This window comes from Callionymus lyra, chromosome 8 (genome assembly GCF_982586985.1).
Source record: "Callionymus lyra chromosome 8, fCalLyr1.hap1.1, whole genome shotgun sequence".
In the NCBI taxonomy this organism is placed as follows: Eukaryota; Metazoa; Chordata; class Actinopteri; order Syngnathiformes; family Callionymidae; genus Callionymus; species Callionymus lyra.
In genome coordinates this window covers 25,381,282-25,404,106 of record NC_141825.1, presented here as the reverse complement: position 1 = coordinate 25,404,106, position 22,825 = coordinate 25,381,282, and the positions used below count along the sequence as shown (strand labels likewise).

Here is a 22,825-nt window from a genome sequence, read left to right as displayed (position 1 = left end):
TGTCAGGTCTTATAAAGACAGGTGTGTGTCAGGTCTTATATAGACAGGTGTGTGTCAGGTCTTATATAGACAAGTGTGTGTCAGGTCTTATATAGACAGGTGTGTGTCAGGTCTTATATAGACAGGTGTGTGTCAGGTCTTATAAAGACAGGTGTGTGTCAGGTCTTATATAGACAGGTGTGTGTCAGGTCTTATATAGACAAGTGTGTGTCAGGTCTTATATAGACAGGTGTGTGTCAGGTCTTATATAGACAGGTGTGTGTCAGGTCTTATATAGACAAGTGTGTGTCAGGTCTTATATAGACAGGTGTGTGTCAGGTCTTATATAGACAGGTGTGTGTCAGGTCTTATATAGACATGTGTGTGTCAGGTCTTATATAGACAAGTGTGTGTCAGGTCTTATAAAGACAAGTGTGTGTCAGGTCTTATATAGACAAGTGTGTGTCAGGTCTTATAAAGACAAGTGTGTGTCAGGTCTTAAATAGACAGGTGTGTGTCAGGTCTTATATAGACAGGTGTTTGTCAGGTCTTATATAGACAGGTGTGTGTCAGGTCTTATATAGACAAGTGTGTGTCAGGTCTTATATAGACAAGTGTGTGTCAGGTCTTATATAGACAGGTGTGTGTCAGGTCTTATATAGACAGGTGTGTGTCAGGTCTTATATAGACAGGTGTGTGTCAGGTCTTATATAGACAGGTGTGTGTCAGGTCTTATATAGACAGGTGTGTGTTTCCTAATCCAGTCTAATCAGTGTAATTACACACAGCTTGACTCAGTGAAGGAGTAGAACCATAGACGTCTATACATAGACATCGACTGCCGTCCACTAGAGTGGTGTGTAAACAGGGCGGCCATCTTGGTACAGTGTCACTCGCTCTACAGTGCATCACGTCTATAGAGGAATGATGTGTTCACACTATCACTAAGCGTTCATTTGTCAAGATATTTTCACGGGGTTTGTTTGCTAGATAAACAGACAGACATAAATACAATTACTTGTCAACAACTTTGTGGTTGTTTTTCAGAACATTAATTTCAAACGGCAGCTTCTATGTCCAGGAACTATCCAAGGTCTAGATAGATAGATACTTTATTCATCTCACAGAGAAATTCACGTCTAGCCATAGTTGCTAAATTATCAGAAGCAATCTTTTATTATTATTTAAAACATCCAACTATATGTATCAGAGCTACATGTATGAAGATTTGAACAAACCAAACCGTTTGAAAAATCTCTCCAGAATTCATTGAATAATAGTATTTTAAGATAGAGAAGTACTAGAAGTATCTCCTTCACTGTAGTTGTTAATGCTGCCTCTGATGACACTGAACCAAGATGGCGGCACTTTAAACACGTCTGTCTATTATGTATACATGTCTATGAGTAGAACCTTCTCAAGGAGGATCACGTGAAACAGGACGACCAGGAGTTACATATGAGTGACAGCAAAGAGTCTGAATCCTTATGACCATGTGATATTTCAAAAAATTCTACATTTCTGTTTTTTTTCTGTCAATTAATGATAATGAGGAAAAAAATGAACTTAAATGATTAAAAATCAAAAGAGGTCTGTTTACTTTCCGTACCCACTTTAACTATCTGGATAAGAATCAATCTAGTTGTGCAGTTCACATCATTTAATGAAGCTTCATAAAACAGTGTCATGTTGTTCCGAGGCCAGTAGGTGGCGCCATCAGTTCAAAATGCTGTGATTTTTTATTTAAAGAGTTGTTCAAAATAGAGGATAATAATGCAGACGCCATCTAGTGGGCTCTGAAAATAATGACACTTCTTTATGAAGCTTCGTCAGACCTTTTTATTCAGATATTTATTAATAATACATGTGTGTTAAAAATCGTATTCACAGTAAATAATTGCATATTTCTAACGGTTACATTTTAATACATACGTGTTTTTTTAATCAAATGTAAAAGAAAAATCTGAAATGATAAAGAACATCATTATCAATTATCTGTTTTATGGAAATCTATGAAATCTATATTTTATAATCTAAGGTTTGCAGTTCATTTTCAGATTTTCACTCAATATCGAAGGTTTTTATTGAGATGTTTTTGCTCAGTAGATTTTTCTCCGTCTCTTCAGGTGTCTCATGAATTCGCCATCAACTTCGACCCGACGAACCCGTTCTGCTCAGGTGAGTCTCAGATGTCCCTGTTGAACGATGTCGCTGTGGTCCAGGTCCGAGTCTCTCGGGGAGTCGACCGGGTTTCACTTATGACGGAAAAGATCATGAACGTGTTGTGAGTTGAATCTGAACGAGTCGTTTTATGTGACTCGTCTGAGATTCAATCAAAGTAGATTCATTTGAATTTCTTGACGTATAAAGACATTTAAGACAAATTAAGGAACAGAGATTATTGATTATAAAAAAATCGAAATTGATATTTTCGATCAAAACAAAACATTTTAAATAAAAAAAACTAATATTTTAAATTTTTAAAAGGTTGTTTAATGAAATATATATATATATATATATATATATATTTAGGGTAAAAACAATCCATTAATACCTGCTTTTCTTTGATGAGAAACATTTTTGTTTGAATTTTATGCGTAGAATATTAAAGTCTTCACTAATAGTTGCTTCAATTGAAAACTTTGTGTTCAACTTATTTATTTTTACTGAATCAAAATGTTTTAAAGTGTTATTTTTAATAAAATATTTTGATTTAAGCTCATTTTTATTGATTAAACAAGAAACAAATCTTCTCCATTAGGTTCCGTCAGATTCTCAAATAAAACCTACTTTATCTTGTTCAAAATTGTTTTTTGGGAGTTTTTTCTCTTCACATTAACCAGTTAAATTGTCATAAAAAATAATTAGTTGGCCCTCAGCGCCAGAGATGACGCGTTCAAGTGCTGTTATGATTTCTGATGATGCTTGAATGTGATGTAAATGATGTCCCGGCGTGCAGGGGTGGAGGGCATCGCCCAGGCCTACTCCACGTGTCTCCCGCACCTTCGCTTCTATGGTCCCACCAACTTCGCTCCCATCATCAACCACGTCGCTCGCTTCGCTGCTCAGGCGCTGCAGCAGGAGAAGGCCGCGGTGCGTTCACTGACCTCATGACTTTCTGTGATACTTTCCATTAATGTCATCGTCATGTTGAGAGAGTGGTTTGAAAAAAACGTTTTTTAAACATACAATAGTTTGTGAAATAACGTGAACATCTCTTTGAACTAGTGGTTTGTATTGGCAAGAATCTGTTGACACCACAGGTATCACGATACAAGGTCAGAGTATATATAGTACACTAGTAACAACGATATAATTGTAGTACTGTCCAGTACTTGACTCTGGTGTTGTGATAGTGTAGTAACAAGGATATATGTGTAGTATTGTCCAGTACTTGACTCTGGTGTTGTGATAGTGTAGTAACAAGTATATATATGTGTAGTATTGTCCAGTACTTGACTCTGGTGTTGTGATAGTGTAGTAACAAGTATATATGTGTAGTATTGTCCAGTACTTGACTCTGGTGTTGTGATAGTGTAGTAACAAGTATATATGTGTAGTATTGTCCAGTACTTGACTCTGGTGTTGTGATAGTGTAGTAACAAGTATATATGTGTAGTATTGTCCAGTACTTGACTCTGGTGTTGTGATAGTGTAGTAACAAGGATATATGTGTAGTATTGTCCAGTACTTGACTCTGGTGTTGTAGTATTAACAGACCACATTACTCTTGACAAAGTCGTAACTGCTTTCATTTCTTTTCAAACCAAAATATGTTCAAACATCAGCTTTAAAAGCTGCTGGAGTCACTGTATCCTCTCGTACTCAGTAGTAACTGCTATCATTCGTTTTCAAACCAAAAAAAATCCAAACATCGGCTTTAAAAGTTATAATAATAATCTCTATTTATATAGCGCCTTTCTAGACCAGGGTCACAAAGCGCTTTGACAGCCATTCACACATACTGATGGGAGTAGGCTGCACCACGTGGCGCCGAATCTGCCATCAGGAGCAATCAGGGTGAAGTGTCTTCAGGGACACAACGACAAGCTTGTCTGGAGCTGGGATTGAACCTGCAACCTTTTGGGCTGCAGGCAACCACTCTACCATCTGAGCTATGACGGACTCACTGTATCCTCTTGTCCTCAGTCATCACTAGGATCTTAAAAACGTTAAACTTAAAAAGAACAAAAGGTTACTGACTGAAATACTACAACACCAGAGTCAAGTACTGGACAATACTACACATATATCCTTGTTACTACACTATCACAACACCAGAGTCAAGTACTGGACAATACTACACATATATCCTTGTTACTACACTATCACAACACCAGAGTCAAGTACTGGACAATACTACACATATATACTTGTTACTACACTATCACAACACCAGAGTCAAGTACTGGACAATACTACACATATATCCTTGTTACTACACTATCACAACACCAGAGTCAAGTACTGGACAATACTACACATATATACTTGTTACTACACTATCACAACACCAGAGTCAAGTACTGGACAATACTACACATATATACTTGTTACTACACTATCACAACACCAGAGTCAAGTACTCGACCATACTACACATATATACTTGTTACTACACTATCACAACAGCAGAGTCAAGTACTGGACAATACTACACATATATCCTTGTGACTACACTATCACAACACCAGAGTCAAGTACTGGACAATACTACACATATATCCTTGTTACTACACTATCACAACACCAGAGTCAAGTACTGGACAATACTACACATATATACTTGTTACTACACTATCACAACACTAGAGTCAAGTACTTGACAATACTACACATATATACTTGTTACTACACTATCACAACACTAGAGTCAAGTACTTGACAATACTACACATATATACTTGTGACTACACTATCACAACACCAGAGTCAAGTACTGGACAATACTACACATATATCCTTGTTACTACACTATCACAACACCAGAGTCAAGTACTGGACAATACTACACATATATACTTGTTACTACACTATCACAACACCAGAGTCAAGTACTGGACAATACTACACATATATACTTGTTACTACACTATCACTACAGCAGAGTCAAGTACTGGACAATACTACACATATATCCTTGTTACTACACTATCACAACACCAGAGTCAAGTACTGGACAATACTACACATATATACTTGTTACTACACTATCACAACACCAGAGTCAAGTACTGGACAATACTACACATATATCCTTGTTACTACACTATCACAACACCAGAGTCAAGTACTGGACAATACTACACATATATACTTGTTACTACACTATCACTACACCAGAGTCAAGTACTGGACAATACTACACATATATCCTTGTTACTACACTATCACAACACCAGAGTCAAGTACTGGACAATACTACACATATATACTTGTTACTACACTATCACAACACCAGAGTCAAGTACTGGACAATACTACACATATATCCTTGTTACTACACTATCACAACACCAGAGTCAAGTACTGGACAATACTACACATATATACTTGTTACTACACTATCACAACACCAGAGTCAAGTACTGGACAATACTACACATATATACTTGTTACTACACTATCACAACACCAGAGTCAAGTACTCGACCATACTACACATATATACTTGTTACTACACTATCACAACAGCAGAGTCAAGTACTGGACAATACTACACATATATACTTGTTACTACACTATCACAACACCAGAGTCAAGTACTGGACAATACTACACATATATACTTGTTACTACACTATCACTACAGCAGAGTCAAGTACTGGAAGTACCAGAATCTTACTACCCTGGTGAACGGTTCTAAACTCCTCTGCTCGTCCACAGCAGTACTTCACGCTGCTCATCATCACCGACGGCGTCATCAGCGACATGGACGAGACGCGCGACGCCACCGTCCAGGCCTCCAAGCTGCCGATGTCCATCATCATCGTCGGCGTCGGGAACGCAGACTTCGCCGCCATGGAGTTCCTGGACGGAGACGCCAGCGTGTTGCGGTCCAGCGAGGGCGAGGAGGCGGTCCGGGACATCGTCCAGTTCGTGCCCTTCAGGGACTTCCGGAACGTGAGTGCTGCAGGAAACTCTTCAGGGTTTAAGATCCTAAGATCTGGAGCGTCTCCCCCGCAGGCCCCCAAGGAGACCCTGGCCAAGTCGGTCCTGGCCGAGCTGCCCCAGCAGGTGACCCAGTACTTCAAACAGCGGAACCTTCCCCCCATCAACCCGGCGCCGGAGTGAGACCCCTAGTACTGGAGTCCGTGCGTGAACGCTCCCTTGCCGGGGACCCCTTAGGAGCAACGGGGTCGGCTCTCAGACTGTTGACGTCTTTGTGTTCAGGAATGACTTTGTCGGAAAACGTTCCATCCCACGCAGTCGATGTTGTGTTCTTGAGCGTGAGGCAAACACACGAGGGTATCTCACTTCTGCATGTGTGTGTGTGTGTGTGTGTGTGTGTGTCGTGCTCGGTGGAGTGTTAACAACTTTGTGGTGTTTCCCGCTCGAAGGAGCTCGGGCGGCGCTTCAGGTGAGCGCCCAGGTCACGTGACCAGCTGGAGATCAGCATCTCTCGGCGTGCGGACGAAGCGAGTGCATGATTTTTATGTTGTAAATAACCTTCGAAGCTCTGGTCCAATGGCGGCGGTTCGGGATTTATTCGACGTCGGCGACACTCGGCTTGTGTACTTTTTCCAAGTTGTGGTGCATCTTTGTGTCGCTTTTTTGGCTTCAATAAATTTGTCTCCGTGTCAACAGTTTGAACTTTACTAGAGAAGCTTTGTGTAAACGACAGGAAGCAGTTTTTCATTTGCAACGACCATAGTTTGTGTAGCGTGTACTTCATCGTATTGTGGCGAGAAAACGTCACGCATGTAGATCGTCTCACCGCCTCAAGTACGGTCAATTGTATCGGAACTTCAAACGTGTCATTGCGAGTGCCTTGACCCTCACTGACGGTGACCCTGAAGTCAACCTGAGAAGTTGCCATGGTGCTTTGCCGCCCAGCCGACCGACCACAACTGTAGGTCACTGCGATGTTTACGGAGTTCTTATAGAAGTAGTTTTTCTAGCATTTGTTGGACCGGGTGTTACTTTGTATTTTGTTTAAAATCTGAAACGTTATTAGTTGTTTAAGAAAAAACATAATACACTGCACAGATCTATTGCAATAGTATTTCCATGATACCATATTAGTATATTACCGCACTGTATCAATTAAAACTTTTACTTTTTGTTTTTATCATAGTTATTTTATATATGTTTTATATATTTCCATTAAGAATGTATAAAATAAGATGTTTCTATTTAAAATAACATGCAAATATTCACAGCGTTTTTGTATTGTAATTAAACTTCTGGCCGCAGTCACTACGTCCTCCACAGCTAAAGGAACAATGTTATCCCGCATGATGTAAGCTGAGGACGAGAGGATACAGTGACTGCAGCAGTTTTTAGAGCTGATGTTTGGACATATTTTGGTTTGAAAACAAATGAAAGCAGTTACGACTTCTTCGTAAGCTGAGGACGAGAGGATACAGTGGTGACTGAGGACAAGAGGATGCAGTGGTTACTGAGGATGAGAGGATACATTGACTTCAGCAGCTTTTAAAGCTGATGTTTGGACATGTTTTGGTTTGAAAACAAATGAAAGCAGTTACGACTTTTTTGTAAGCTGAGGACTAGAGGATACATTGACTCCAGCAGCTTTTAAAGCTGATGTTTGGACATACTTCGTCAAGAGTCATGTGGTCTGTAAATTCTGCAACACCAGAGTCAAGTACTCGACAATACTACACATATATACTTGTTACTACACTATCACAACACCAGAGTCAAGTACTCGACAATACTACACATATATACTTGTTACTACACTATCACAACACCAGAGTCAAGTACTGGACAATACTACACATATATACTTGTTACTACAGTATCACAACACCAGAGTCAAGTACTGGACAATACTACACATATATACTTGTTACTACACTATCACAACACCAGAGTCAAGTACTCGACAATACTACACATATATACTTGTTACTACACTATCACAACACCAGAGTCAAGTACTCGACAATACTACACATATATACTTGTTACTACACTATCACAACACCAGAGTCAAGTACTCGACAATACTACACATATATACTTGTTACTACACTATCACAACACCAGAGTCAAGTACTCGACAATACTACACATATATACTTGTTACTACACTATCACAACACCAGAGTCAAGTACTCGACAATACTACACATATATACTTGTTACTACACTATCACAACACCAGAGTCAAGTACTCGACAATACTACACATATATACTTGTTACTACACTATCACAACACCAGAGTCAAGTACTGGACAATACTACACATATATACTTGTTACTACACTATCACAACACCAGAGTCAAGTACTGGACAATACTATACATATATTCTTGTTACTACAGTATCACAACACCAAAGTCAAGTACTGGACAATACTACACATATATTCTTGTTACTACAGTATCACAACACCAGAGTCAAGTACTCGACAATACTACGCATATATACTTGTTACTACAGTATCACGATATATCGTATTGTGATACGCATCATATACTTAGATACTTGCCGATACACACCCCTAGTCACATCACACCTTCATTCCCAGTGTGTTTGACCGACAAAACTTTATCGACAGCCAGCATCAGCGACGCACACACACACACAAACACACACCGTCATGTGAGAATCTTTTATTCCCTCTTGACTGGACGTTGGACCAACAACCCCTGACACAGTAGCAGCGACGACGAGACTTCACAGATAAAAAGTCGAACCTAAAGTGGGACGGGTTCTGGGCCCCGGTGCGAGTCATGTGACACAGTGTAAGCAGTCTCTTCCGTGCTCCACAGCTGTCAATCACTGTTCCCTTCAGCCATAAGCACAGCTTGCAGTCGCTGTGGCTCGCGCTGGGAGGGGGGGGGGGGGAGTGTTTGAGGGGGGGTGGGAGGGAGCAGGAGGTCTTCGGGTCTCGTCTTAAACTGTAGGACATGTGGTTGGGAGAGGAAGGGAGCGTCACGTTGAGGTTACACAGCAAGTGGAGAAAGCAAAAATCATCAAGTGGTGCATTTACTAGGATCATTACGGTAGCGGGCCCTCTTGAGGTGTGTGTGTGTCTGAAGTGTGTGTTCATCTGTAGGCTTTAGTGTGTCGGGGGTACGGCAACATGATTGCGTCCACGCTACCTTCGCTGTCCGAGCTGCTCTCTGAGTCGCTGCTGCCCGAGTACGCCGACAGCCCCGGCAGCACGCCCACGCACACGGCGGCCGACGGCAGGTGGACCACGCCCTGGCTGGAGCTCAGGGGGGTGGTGCGGCTCCTGGGCGTCAGGCGGGGGACCTGGTTCGCCTCGTGGACCCCCGTGGCCGCGCCGGCGTCCTGCTCTGGACACGAGCACACGGAGAACGTCAGCTTCGACGCGACGGGCGTCGCCTCGGTCGCTGCTCACCTGCGGGTCCGGACGAGGCCGACAGGTCCGACTTCTGCCTCTTGCTGCCGTCGGACGACTGGGACGAGCTGAGGATCAACCGAGCGTCGGTGTCTTGTTGTCTTTGAAGTCATGTTCCGTAGTTTTCAGACCATAATGTCAACTTGATTATGAGACTCATTTTGTTTTGTGCCGTGAAGTAATTATGTGGAGGCTTTTGCAGTAATACTACCAACCTCCCAGTGCATCAGACCCATGCAAAGTAATACTACAAGGCCTCACTGAGTCATACTACGAAGCCTTGCAGAGTAATACTACGAAGCCTTGTGAGGAATACTACGAAGACTTGAGCTGTAATATTACAGAGACTTGAGCAGTAACACTATTGAACCTAGCGAAGCAATACTACGAAGCCTTGGAGAGTTTTACTCCCATCATCACTGTGCGTCAGAACCTTGCAAAGTAATACTACAAAGCCTTGTGGTGTCACAAAGCCTCACAAAGTAATACTATGAAGCCTTGTGGGGTAATACTACATAGCCCCACAGAGTAATACTACAAATCCTTGCAGAGTAATACTACGAAGACTACGAAGCCTTGTGGAGTAATACTTCAGTGCCTCTCGGAGTAATAATACGAAGCCTTGTAGAGTAATACTTCAGTGCCTCTCGGAGTAATAATACGAAGCCTTGTAGAGTAATACTACAGTGCCTCTCGGAGTAATACTACGAAGCCTTGTGAGGAATACTACGAAGACTTGAGCTGTAATATTACAGAGAATTGAGCAGTAATACTACAGAGACTTGAGCAGTAACACTATTGAACCTAGCGAAGCAATACTACGAAGCCTTGGAGAGTTTTACTCCCATCATCACTGTGCGTCAGAACCTTGCAAAGTAATACTACAAAGCCTTGTGGTGTCACAAAGCCTCACAAAGTAATACTATGAAGCCTTGTGGGGTAATACTACATAGCCCCACAGAGTAATACTACAAAGCCTTGCAGAGTAATACTACGAAGCCTTGTGGAGTAATACTTCAGTGCCTCTCGGAGTAATAATACGAAGCCTTGTAGAGTAATACTACAGTGCCTCTCGGAGTAATACAATGAAGCCTTGTGAGGAAGACTTGAGCTGTAATACTACAGAGAATTGAGCAGTAATACTACAGAGACTTGAGCAGTAACACTATTGAGCCTAGCGAAGCAATACTACAAAGCCTTGTAGAGTAATACTACAGTGCCTCTCGGAGTAATACTACGAAGCCTTGTGGAGTAATACTTCAGTGCCTCTCGGAGTAATACTACGAAGCCTTGTAGAGTAATACTACAGTGCCTCTTGGAGTAATACAACGAAGCGTTTAAGAGTAATACTACTGTGCCTCGCAGAGTAATACTACGAAGCCATGTGGAAGAATACTACAAAGACATGAGTATTAATACTACGGCGACTTGAGCAGTAACACCATTGAGCCGAGCGAAGCAATACTACGAAGCTTTGGAAAGTATTACTGCCAACATTACTGTGCGTCTGACGCTTGAAAAGTACCACTACAGGGGCCTCACTAAGTAATACTACCAAGCCTTACTGTGTGGTGAAGCCTTAAGGCGTAAATCTATGAAGCCTTGTGGTGCGTCTGAGCCTCATGAAGTAATACTTGGGAGTCTCGCAGAGTAATACTACGGTTGTTTACTGAAGTCGTACGAAGACATTTTAACAGAATATAAGCGCTTGATGCCACATTACATCTAATAAGTAAGAACAACCTGAATGATACACAAGGAGCACAATTTTTTGTCTTATAGTCTGAAAAATATGGTAAACATGACTTCATGGTTGTGTATACAGAGTGTGTCAGAGTGTGTACTCAGGTGCGTCACCTGCGTCTCTTCACCGCTCCTGCCAACAGGTGAGCCTGAGACAACAGGCTGCTCCTCTGCTCCGGGTGTTTGGGCGTCGCCGCCTTCTTCTCGGGCTCGGGGGCGCGACCGTCGGGGGTCACCTGTTTGACCATCGCGCTGTGAGGTCATCGTTAAGGTCAGAGAAACAGAGACGACTGATGAAGATTCCAGGGTTTTTACTTTTAATGACTGAGATCAATTAATGGAATGATATTAAAGACTGTTAAAGGTCGAGCAGCAGGAAACGTCTGCTTTCTAGTTTTTCTTTCAAATCACATTGTTTTTAATTATAGTTCTTTCGTAGTTTATATTTAAAGTTTGTATAAAATAATATAATAATATATAATAATATAATAATAATATAATTTTTTATTTTATGTTTTATATTCACAAATACAGTGCAAATATTCAGTGTTTGTTAATTTTTGTATCGCAATTAAACTTCAAGCCACTAGATGGCAGCAGTCACTACGTCCTCCGCAGTAAGAACATGAAAAGTTAAGTAAGTAAGAAGGAAATCCTGCGAGATCCCGGCAATGACTGAGGACGAGAGGATACAGAGGATGTTTGGACATATTTTGGTTTTAAAACAAATGAAAGCAGTTACGACTTCGTCAAGAGTCATGTGGTCTGTAAATACTACAATACTACACATATATCCTTGTTACTATACTAACACAACACCAGAGTCAAGTACTGGACAATACTACACATATATAGTTGTTACTACACTATCTCAACAACAGAGTCAAGTACTCAACAATACTACACATATATCCTTGTTACTACAGTATCACAACACCAGAGTCAAGTACTGGACAATACTACACATATATACTTGTTACTACACTATCACAACACCAGAGTCAAGTACTCGACAAAACTACACATATATCCTTGTTACTACACTAACACAACACCGGGGTCAAGTACTGGACAATACTACACATATATACTCGTTACTACACTATCACAACACCAGAGTCAAGTACTGGACAATACTACACATATATACTTGTTACTACACTATCACAACACCAGAGTCAAGTACTCCACAATACTACACATATATCCTTGTTACTACACTATCACAACACCAGAGTCAAGTATTGGACAATACTACACATATATACTTGTTACTACACTATCACAACACCAGAGTCAAGTCCTCGACAATACTACACATATATACTTGTTACTACACTATCACAACACCAGAGTCAAGTACTGGACAATACTACACATATATACTTGTTACTACACTATCACGATATATCGTATCGTTGACACTGTATCGTGATACATCACGAATCACCAGATTGTCGCCAACACACGACCTTATTACAATAATAGTTTTCGTGTCTCGATTATTATTGTCCGAAATATGTTTGATTCAGATTTTCTCTGAGTTCGTATATAATCTTCAAGATGCTTGTTTCGGTCAAGTTTAAAAAAAACACAATCAACCTGTAAACTAGTGAAAGTAAAACTCTCTAAGGGACCATAAGAACATGTTACTAGAGTCCGTCAGTGAAAAAGGTTCTAAAGAACGCTGGAGACCATGAGGTACCAGTCAGAGGGTCCAGCAGTCATGACAAGCACAGCGGGGGGTCCAAGGATATTCTGTACTCCAGCAGCTCTTTCTTCTCCTCGTCTCTGCGCTGCTTCTCCACCAGACTCTGTTGCCGGGAGACCTCGTCCAGGAAGCTGGTCTCGTCGTCGTCCAATCCTCTCACCATGTTCTCTGTCACCATGGAAACAAACGCACTCAACACATGGCACAGAAGCAGAACATTTCTTTCTCTCTCCAGCGACCTTCATCTTGAAACAAAAAAAGAGTTGTGATTGAAGAGCAGAGCCGGTGATTCACTTCCTCGCTGAAGCACGAGTTTGTCGAGCAGAAATGTCAGTGAAGAGAAAAGTGTTCTCGTCGTTTAAGATGGTGGAAGAGGAGAAGATGAAGAAGAGATGAGGAAGAGATGAAGAAGAGATGAGGAAGAGATGAGGAAGAGATGAAGAAGAGATGAGGAAGAGATGAGGAAGAGATGAAGAAGAGATGAAGAAGAGATGAAGAAGAGATGAAGAAGAGATGAAGAAGAGATGAGGAAGAGATGAAGAAGAGATGAAGAAGAGATGAAGAAGAGATGAAGAAGAGATGAGGAAGAGATGAAGAAGAGATGAGGAAGAGATGAAGAAGAGATGAAGAAGAGATGAGGAAGAGATGAGGAAGAGATGAGGAAGAGATGAGGAAGAGATGAGGAAGAGATGAAGAAGAGATGAAGAAGAGATGAGGAAGAGATGAGGAAGAGATGAAGAAGAGATGAGGAAGAGATGAAGAAGAGATGAGGAAGAGATTAGGAAGAGATGAAGAAGAGATGAGGAAGAGATGAAGAAGAGATGAAGAAGAGATGAGGAAGAGATGAAGAAGAGATGAAGAAGAGATGAAGAAGAGATGAAGAAGAGATGAAGAAGAGATGAAGAAGAGATGAGGAAGAGATGAGGAAGAGATGAAGAAGAGATGAGGAAGAGATGAGGAAGAGATGAAGAAGAGATGAGGAAGAGATGAAGAAGAGATGAAGAAGAGATGAGGAAGAGATGAGGAAGAGATGAGGAAGAGATGAAGAAGAGATGAAGAAGAGATGAAGAAGAGATGAGGAAGAGATGAGGAAGAGATGAAGAAGAGATGAAGAAGAGATGAAGAGAAGATGAGGAAGAGATGAAGAAGCGATGAGGAAGAGATGAAGAAGAGATGAGGAAGAGATGAAGAAGAGATAAAGAAGAGATAAAGAAGAGATGAAGAAGAGATGAAGAAGAGATGAGGAAGAGATGAGGAAGAGATGAGGAAGAGATGAAGAAGAGATGAAGAAGAGATGAGGAAGAGATGAGGAAGAGATAAAGAAGAGATGAAGAAGAGATGAAGAAGAGATGAGGAAGAGATGAGGAAGAGATAAGGAAGAGATGAAGAAGAGATGAAGAAGAGATGAGGAAGAGATGAAGAAGAGATGAAGAAGAGATGAGGAAGAGATGAAGAAGAGATGAAGAAGAGATGAGGAAGAGATAAGGAAGAGATGAAGAAGAGATGAGGAAGAGCGAGACCATGAATGATGTTCATCATGTCCAGACAGAAGTGACCTTGAGATGTTCTCAAGGCACAATGTTTGCAACTCACTGAATTTAAACTGCTCCTCAAACTCCTCTTGTTTCTTGTCTTTCTGCTCCTGCAGTCGTTCGTACAGAGACCGAGGATCATACTTTTCCTCTGGAGCATCTGTGGAGACAAGACACACACATGAAGACACACACACACATGCATGCACACAAAACACATGCATGTATACAAACACAAACACACAAAAACACATGCATGAATACAAACACACACACATACACATGCACACAAAAACACACGCATGTATACAAACACACACATCCACAAAAACACACATGCACACAAACACACAAAAACACACGCATGTATACAAACATACACATCCACACACATGTACACAAACACAAAACACACGCATGCACACAAACGCACACATACACACATGCATATGTATGCACACAAACAAACATGCATGTATACAAACAAACAAATCCACTCAAACACACACATCCATAATCACACACATGTCCACAAACACACACATCCACACAAACACACGCATGTACACAAACACACACACGCATGAACAAACACACATATACATACACAAACGCATACAAATGCTCAATCACACACAAACAAACATACAAGTGCATGCACACAAAAACATACGCACACATGTAAAAAAAAAAACAACACATACACGCACATTCATACCAGACACAAAGGGACACACACACACACATGCATGCATGCATACCGGCCACACCCATACACAATCAAGAACACATATACATTAATGCACACAAACACAATCATGCACACACATAATTATGCACACAAACACAATCATGCACACAAACACCCATACACAATCAAGAACACATATACATTTATGCACACAAACACAATCATGCACACACATAATTATGCATACAAACACAATCATGCACACAAACACCCATACACAATCAAGAACACATATACATTTATGCACACAAACACAATCATGCACACACATAATTATGCACACAAACACCCATACACAATCAAGAACACATATACATTTATGCACACAAACACAATCATGCACACACATAATTATGCACACAAACACAATCATGCAGACATATACATTTATGCATACAAACACAATCATGCACACATGCACAATCATGCACACAAAATTATGCACACAAACACAATCATCAATAAAGTGAGAGTTCACTCTTCATCACAATCCTGCTCCTTCACCTTTGGGGTCTTCTGGCTTCCGGACCTTCTCCCACTCCTCTTGTCTCTTCTTCCTCTTCTCATCGAGCTCCGACTCGGACACGAACTTCCTGCTGAGGTCGACCCCGGTGGACCCTCCCCCTTCCATGACAGCCCACCTGCACACAAGTTGACCTCACCTGAGCAGGTAACGACGAGTCAACTCCAGGTACTCTGGTTTCCTCCCATAACACTGTATGTATGATGGAGGTTGTGTTGAACACGTGTGTCTTTGTTTTGTTCTGTTGGCCTGTGTCGCTCTCTTGTGGCAGACTTTTGTCATGTTTACTCACAAGCGAACCTCAAAACAACAATAACTAACTCAGAAGGAAACTCATATGAAGCTTTAATGGCTTGAAAATTGTCAAATTATTTAAGATATTATGCAATAAACATGAGGGATTGGACACTGATTTAATGGAGTATGTCGACTAAGAAAATAAATAATATGGGAAAAAAGATTGGAATTCAAAGATAGCGTTTTTCTATATTGTTTACTATAAGTGTTGATTTAATTTCGCAAACATTTTATTGTTGGATTTTGTCGTGAAGCTACAAACCTGCAAAAAACGTTAGCTCAGACTAGCATTGCAGCTAAAGTGTTCAGGTTCCTGAACGCATCACCGGTATCTGCGTCCACCTCGAGACGGACGGTGAAGTCTGACGTGTTTATTTGAGGAGCAGATGTTTCAAATGTGCCATTAAATGTCCGAACTTACCAGCTTTACTCGACGATAACACAAATCAATGACGTGCGAGTGTGCGCCGGTGAAACTGGTCCGACCATGAACGCGCCGCCGCCAGATTAGTTCCTCAGTGGGAACGTGAAGGTTTAGCAGTTAGATTAACTTTGATTAACATCAATGATGTTGTTGTTAATCATTTGTATGTTTTTCGTTAAATAGCAGCAGTTAAAACACTGACACTCACAAAAGACACAAACTTGATTTATCGCTTGGTTCATATTATCATCTAAGAGTTCTGCTTTAAACTGTCTAAATTGATCCAACAACTTTCAACTTTAATCAAACAATGTTCATCTATAATCAAACAATTTAACTATAATAATAATCAAACAATTTAACTATAATCAAACAATTTAACTATAATCAAACAATTTAACTTTAATCAAACAATTCTCTTCTATAATCAAACAATTTTCAACTGTAATCAAACCATTTTCAACTATAATCAAACAATTTTAAAACTATAATCAAACAATTTTCAACTATAATCAAACAATTTTAAAACTATAATCAAACAATTTTCAACTATAATCAAACAATTTTCAACTATAATCAAACAATTTTAAACTATAATCAAACAATTTTCAACTATAATCAACAATTTTCAACTATAATCAAACAATTTTAAAACTATAATCAAACAATTTTAAAACTATAATCAAACTATTTTCAACTATAATCAACAATTTTCAACTATAATCAAACAATTTTAAAACTATAATCAAACAATTTTCAACTATAATCAAACAATTTTAAAACTATAATCAAACAATTTTCAAATATAATCAAACAATTTTAAAACTATAATCAAACTATTTTCAACTATAATCAACAATTTTCAACTATTATCAAACAATTTTCAACTATAATCAAACAATTTTCAACTATAATCAAACAATTTTAAAACTATAATCAAACAATTTTCAACTATAATCAAACAATTTTCAACTATAATCAAACGATTTTAAAACTATAATCAAACAATTTTCAACTTTTTCAACTATAATCAAACAATTTTCAACTATAATCAAACAATTTTCAACTGTAATCAAACAATTTTCAACTGTAATCAACTGTAATCAAACAATTTTCAACTGTAATCAAACAATTTTCAACTGTAATCAACTGTAATCAACAATTTTCAACTATTATCAAACAATTTTCAACTATAATCAAACAATTTTCAACTATAATCAAACAATTTTAAAACTATAATCAAACAATTTTCAACTATAATCAAACAATTTCAAAAATATAATCAAACAATTTTCAACTATAATCAAACAATTTTCAACTATAATCAAACAATTTTCAACTGTAATCAACTGTAATCAAACAATTTTCAACTATAATCAAACAATTTTCAACTATAATCAAACAATTTTCAACTGTAATCAACTGTAATCAAACAATTTTCAACTATAATCAAACAATTTTCAACTGTAATCAACTGTAATCAAACAATTTTCAACTGTAATCAAACATTTTTTTAACTACAATTGTCGAGTCCACCTCTTCTTCAGGTTCCAAAGGACACAAGGACAACACAAACGTTCCACTCAATCACTTTTATTTTTCTTTCCGCTTCTCAGTAATTAGGTTGTAAACCGTCTTCTCTCTCTGACTGACCAACATTAGTGCCAATGACTGAAGCAGCTGGTTTGCTGCTGCACTCTGGGAAGTGTGGTTCTTTGACACATTCTGAGGTTCAGCTGAACACCTCCCACTTGAGCTCCTGGTTTTCCAAACCCAGAGAGGTCACACATGCCTCTGCTTGTTTTTCAGTGGGAAGGAGAATGACGATGCGTCTGACGCGCTATGAAGAATTGTGGCTGGGATTTTGGTTTGAAGCCTCTTGGTTTTTCCACTGTTTTCTCTTGTAGGCCATTCTTTTCGGATTGCCTTTGTTATGTGAACAGGATAGGTGGGAAAAGTCTTCACAAGCACATCTCTTACGATGTCAGCATTAACACTGATCACTCTAGCCAGATTGTACTGCCCTCTCAAGGCGTTTTGGTCCGCCAACCAGACCACATCTCCAACAGCAACATTGCGCTCTTTGGTGTGCCATTTGTTTCTTATGAACAGATTAGGTCCAGCCAATTGGCTCCACTTCTTCCAGAAATGGCTTACTATGTTTAAGTCTCTTGTAAGGGTAGCCATCAAACTGGAAATCTACCGGGTCTCCCTTCGTATTGGCACGTCCTAAAAGCAAAGAATTTGGGGTGATGTACTCTACATAGTCTTCTCTGCTTTGAGTCTTTTGATCGGTCTCTCATTTGCAAGGTTGGCTGCCATAAAGGGAAAAGTTTGGAATTCCCCCCCATGTAAAAACACCGTCTCCACCAAGGTTGCTCAATGCCTGCTTAAATATCTTGACAGCTGCCTCTGCTGCACCATTCCTATGGGGAGAGTCTGCAGGATGGACCATTCTCCACTCCTCAACTGGCCCCTTCAGGAACTCTGGTGCCCCCTCTTGTTATGATTTCAGCTATGTTTAGATCTCCACTGATCCACCACCAGCCTTGCACTAGTCCAGCCTTCTGGATTTCTCCCACTCTATTTGCAAAGAAGGTTTTGTACCCATAACTGGCTCTTTGAATGGCTCCCAAGACCTGTCAAGTAGATGGAACCATCTCTCAATCTTCATTCGAACATGCTTTCCACATACTTTCTGAACCTGGTTGCGAAAACAGCACCACAGATCTCCGCTTTTACAGCTTCTCCCTTCTGGAGATCTTTTCCAACGCTCTTCTTCTTTCTTTTGGAAAAGTTAACTGAGGTTAACATGTAGAGCTTGTCTTCATCCACTTGGTAGGCGATTCCTAAGGCTTTGTTGTCCTCATCCTTCCTTTGATTCGGAAGAATTAAGGTTTTACCTTGTTTCCTTGTTTTCCCCGGTCTCCATTCCTTGCCTCCCACTTTGCCCTGACCAGACCCATGGTTTAAGGAAGAAACCTCCAGCTTTCAAGATTTTTTCAACATTTGCTGTGAAGTCTATTAAGGTCATTTTGGGACGTTAAGAGGTCATCCACGTAGCTGTCCTCTTCAATGTGTTCATCTTCCAAGTGAATAAAGTTGGGCAGGGGAGGGGGGCTGTTTCCCTCATAGCCAACTGAGCAATTCAACCAGCAGGTCTGTCCCCAATGTTGACTCTGGTAATTGCATATTCACTAATCTCTGAACCTCATCAGGACAGCTCTGATAGAGCAGGATGTGCTCCACCCACTATCTTCCCTAATGGACCCTTCAACAAGAAGAGGCCTCTGATGATTTTTACCCTCTGGGGTGCGAGTCTTCCCTCTAGGTGGCTAATAAGAAGTTCAACCACCTCTTCTGGCCTTTCAAGTTCTTTCAATTTGACTTCTGGGAAGAATTTTTTAACTTCTCTGGTTCAATTACTTGATGCACTCTGGCGATTTCATCCAAGCCGTAACAGACCATTTCATCAGCCCTCTCCGTTCCTTTCCGTGTCTTGACTCTGACTTTGAGGGGATACCTTTGTGTGTTCACCTCCATGGTCATTCAACCAACCCCAAGCGCAACTAAAGTTATCTTCTCATTTCTTAACCTCAGTCTTTCCGCAGCCTTATGGGTAATATAATTTGTATCTGAAGCCAGGTCGCTCAAAGTCCCAATCTTTTGACCTGCGTTTGCAGTGATTTGCATCAGCATCATGATGACAGGAAGTTCAGAGAGCCCATTTCTCTGCAGTAGCTCAGACTGGCCTGAAGCATTGAGTGTCACTGTTGTTTTATTAGTGTTGGTGAAAGCCTTTCTGCATCGATCCGCCATTTCTGGGGAGAGTTCTGACAGGATCTCCTCTTGTTCCTCCGTTACTTTGCTTTCACCTTTGCCGTCTTTTCCCCCCTTTTCTCTTCCCTTCTTTTGACTTCTCCTTTTGGGCAGAGGTATAGGTTTCCTAACTCTGTAATATCTGCTAGGGCTTTCTCCACTGACTGTATGAGGTCAATGACCTTTATTGGCTGGTTCCCCTTCACATGTGCCATCTTCTCCAGCCCTTCAAGGATTTCCACAGTGATGGTTAACTCATTGCCATATATGTTCTCCAGGACTCTGATAATGTCATTTGCAGTGGTGTAGGTTGAGGTCTGAGGTCTTTTGAGATTTTGTCATCTACACTCTCCAAGAGTTGAATTGGTTGATCCGGATAGCTCTCCCTGCTTTTGCAGGCTTTCCCAGTCTTTCTTCCATCAGTGATATTCTCTCTTGCTTCCTTTGAAGATAGGCAGAGTAGTTGGCTTGATTCTCACTATTGGTGTGGATGTTGCCGGTTGGGGTGGTAGTTTCACTCCTGTGCCTTGCTCTTTGATTGCCCGTGCAGTGGCAAATTCAGCCTTTCTTAATTCAAGCCTGTAGCAGGATGCCCTTACCTCCTCAACTCTCCCATCTAATTCATCCTTTTGGTCCACAGGGATCCATCTCTCCCATGTTGACACTTTTGAGAGGGCATCTTTTATTCTCTTGTCCAAGAGAGTGAGGTGCACTTCTTAGCCCTCTACATTGGCACATTCCACAGGTACATCAGCTGTCTCATCATTCTGCTTCCAGGATTGCCACAAGAAGTTCACTTTTTCCATACCTTGACCATAGGTTTGTTTGAACAATGTCTCTTATTTCTGCCAACTTTGTTTTGCCTTCTGTTACAGATCTCTCAATGTCGGCCTCTTGCTGTTCATCAAGACATGCTTCCTTCTCCTCAGTCTTGATGTCAGCCTCCAGCCCAATCCTGTAGTCATCATTGGCATCGAGCATCTTTCTGAAACAGTCTGAAAGCTTAGGGAATTCACCCTTTACTTCGACTTGAAGCATGCTGCTTGCTCCTCTTGAAATGAAGTTGGCTTGTCTTGTGAAGCTGCTTTTTGCATAGGTACCCTCCTTTTTGAGCTGCTGGACCGACTTCCGCCATCTTGATTTCCTCTGTGTCAACAGCTTGTCTCTGGATCTGAAGCCATTCATCCTCAGGGCCAGGCTGCTCCGCGTGGTTTACAACTGGCAAGTTCACCTTTTGTTCAGGTTCCAAAGGACACAAGGACAACTCAAACGTTCCACTCACTTTTATTTTTCTTTCGGCTTCTCAGTAATTAGGTTGTAAACCTTTAAAGACAGATAAACAAAAACATTTTAACTATCCATTTAAATTAAACATTTTTAAATAATTTTAACTGAATTTAAACATTCTAAATTCATTTTAAATTAAGTTCATTTAAACATCTTAATCGAATATTTTAAATGAATTAATAAGCACTAAATCTAATTTCATGAATTTTTAGTAAAACTCTGATATTTAATTGTGTACTATTCTTTTGAATCTTTTACCTGTAATTTTCCAAACTCAAATGAAATGTTATTTTAGCAAACCCATTATTAACAAAATCAATATAGTGCTGCAATGTGTTCCTTAACTAATATTTAAACACACATTTAACCATCTCAAAATCATTTCAAACACAATGAAAGTAAATAAAACATTTCACATTGGTGTCTTTGGACTGAACCTTCTTTGACACCTTCTGAGGTTCAGCTGAACAACAATCAGACCATTTTGATTGACAGAATAGGATCTCATTGAGATCCATCTGGATTAACCAATGGGTGAAGCTCGGTTAGAGGGCGGATGTAAAACTCACAACAGCGACCTTTTACCCGTCTTTCTCTCTGGGCTCCACACTGACCCACCAAGAGTGAGTTTTGTACAAATGTGTGCAGAAGGAAGTGATCAGTGGACGAACCTGTTGTGACATGAATAGAATTCTATGAGCCACTGATTTGCTTCTTATTCATGTCACAGTGAAAAAACAGTTGTAAGAACCTTCACCTGAGCTCTACTTTGACTTGGAAGGTTTTCCCTTAAATGGATTTTAAATATGTTTAGGGTGGAGTGAAAGAACAAAACAAAGTCCAACCGCATTGCTCACCAACAAGGACAGAGAGTCGGTGGAAGCGTTTATCTGATGTTTACCTTTGACCGTGTTCACAGGTGAATCTGGGTAGTACCTGGATTGTGTTGAGCCTAATGTTTGTTTATACGTAAGATCTAGTTTCTATGCATTCGGAGGTGAAGCCGAACAAACCTTTGTTTTCTGAGTCAACACTGGAAGCTCAGATTCTCAGTCTCAAGCAAAGAAGAACCTGCAGTCAAGTCAAAGACCGGGGAACTAAAGTCTCGGGTCAGAACACAAGAGAACCTTAGATGATCGTTCCTAACTTCAGTTGAACCCACTCAAACCTTCGCTGCCATCACATCGTCCCAAACTG

General features: G+C 40.3%; 2 protein-coding genes across 2 annotated transcripts in view; one reads left to right on the top strand and one right to left on the bottom strand.

The window, feature by feature from the left end:
- The window catches only part of cpne2 (copine II), a 47,532-nt gene extending 40,749 nt beyond the window's left edge, over positions 1 to 6,783 (top strand). Inside the window, exons 13-16 of the mRNA XM_087798113.1 lie at positions 2,106 to 2,157; positions 2,939 to 3,072; positions 5,866 to 6,102; positions 6,166 to 6,783. Of these exons, the coding sequence (XP_087654239.1) occupies positions 2,106 to 2,157; positions 2,939 to 3,072; positions 5,866 to 6,102; positions 6,166 to 6,273 (531 nt within the window). The 3' untranslated portion in view covers positions 6,274 to 6,783. The remainder of the gene's footprint in view (positions 1 to 2,105; positions 2,158 to 2,938; positions 3,073 to 5,865; positions 6,103 to 6,165) is intronic.
- A 2,363-nt stretch (positions 6,784 to 9,146) lies between these two features.
- Positions 9,147 to 16,594, bottom strand: psme3ip1 (proteasome activator subunit 3 interacting protein 1). Its single transcript, XM_087798114.1, has 7 exons — positions 16,520 to 16,594; positions 15,783 to 15,919; positions 14,589 to 14,687; positions 13,022 to 13,163; positions 11,399 to 11,536; positions 9,542 to 9,609; positions 9,147 to 9,476 (listed from the first exon to the last, which is right to left on the bottom strand). The coding sequence occupies exons 2-7, from the start codon at positions 15,907 to 15,909 to the stop codon at positions 9,223 to 9,225; spliced, it is 828 nt and encodes a 275-aa protein (XP_087654240.1). The 5' UTR covers positions 15,910 to 15,919; positions 16,520 to 16,594; the 3' UTR covers positions 9,147 to 9,222.
- Between the last annotated feature and the right edge of the window lie 6,231 nt (positions 16,595 to 22,825).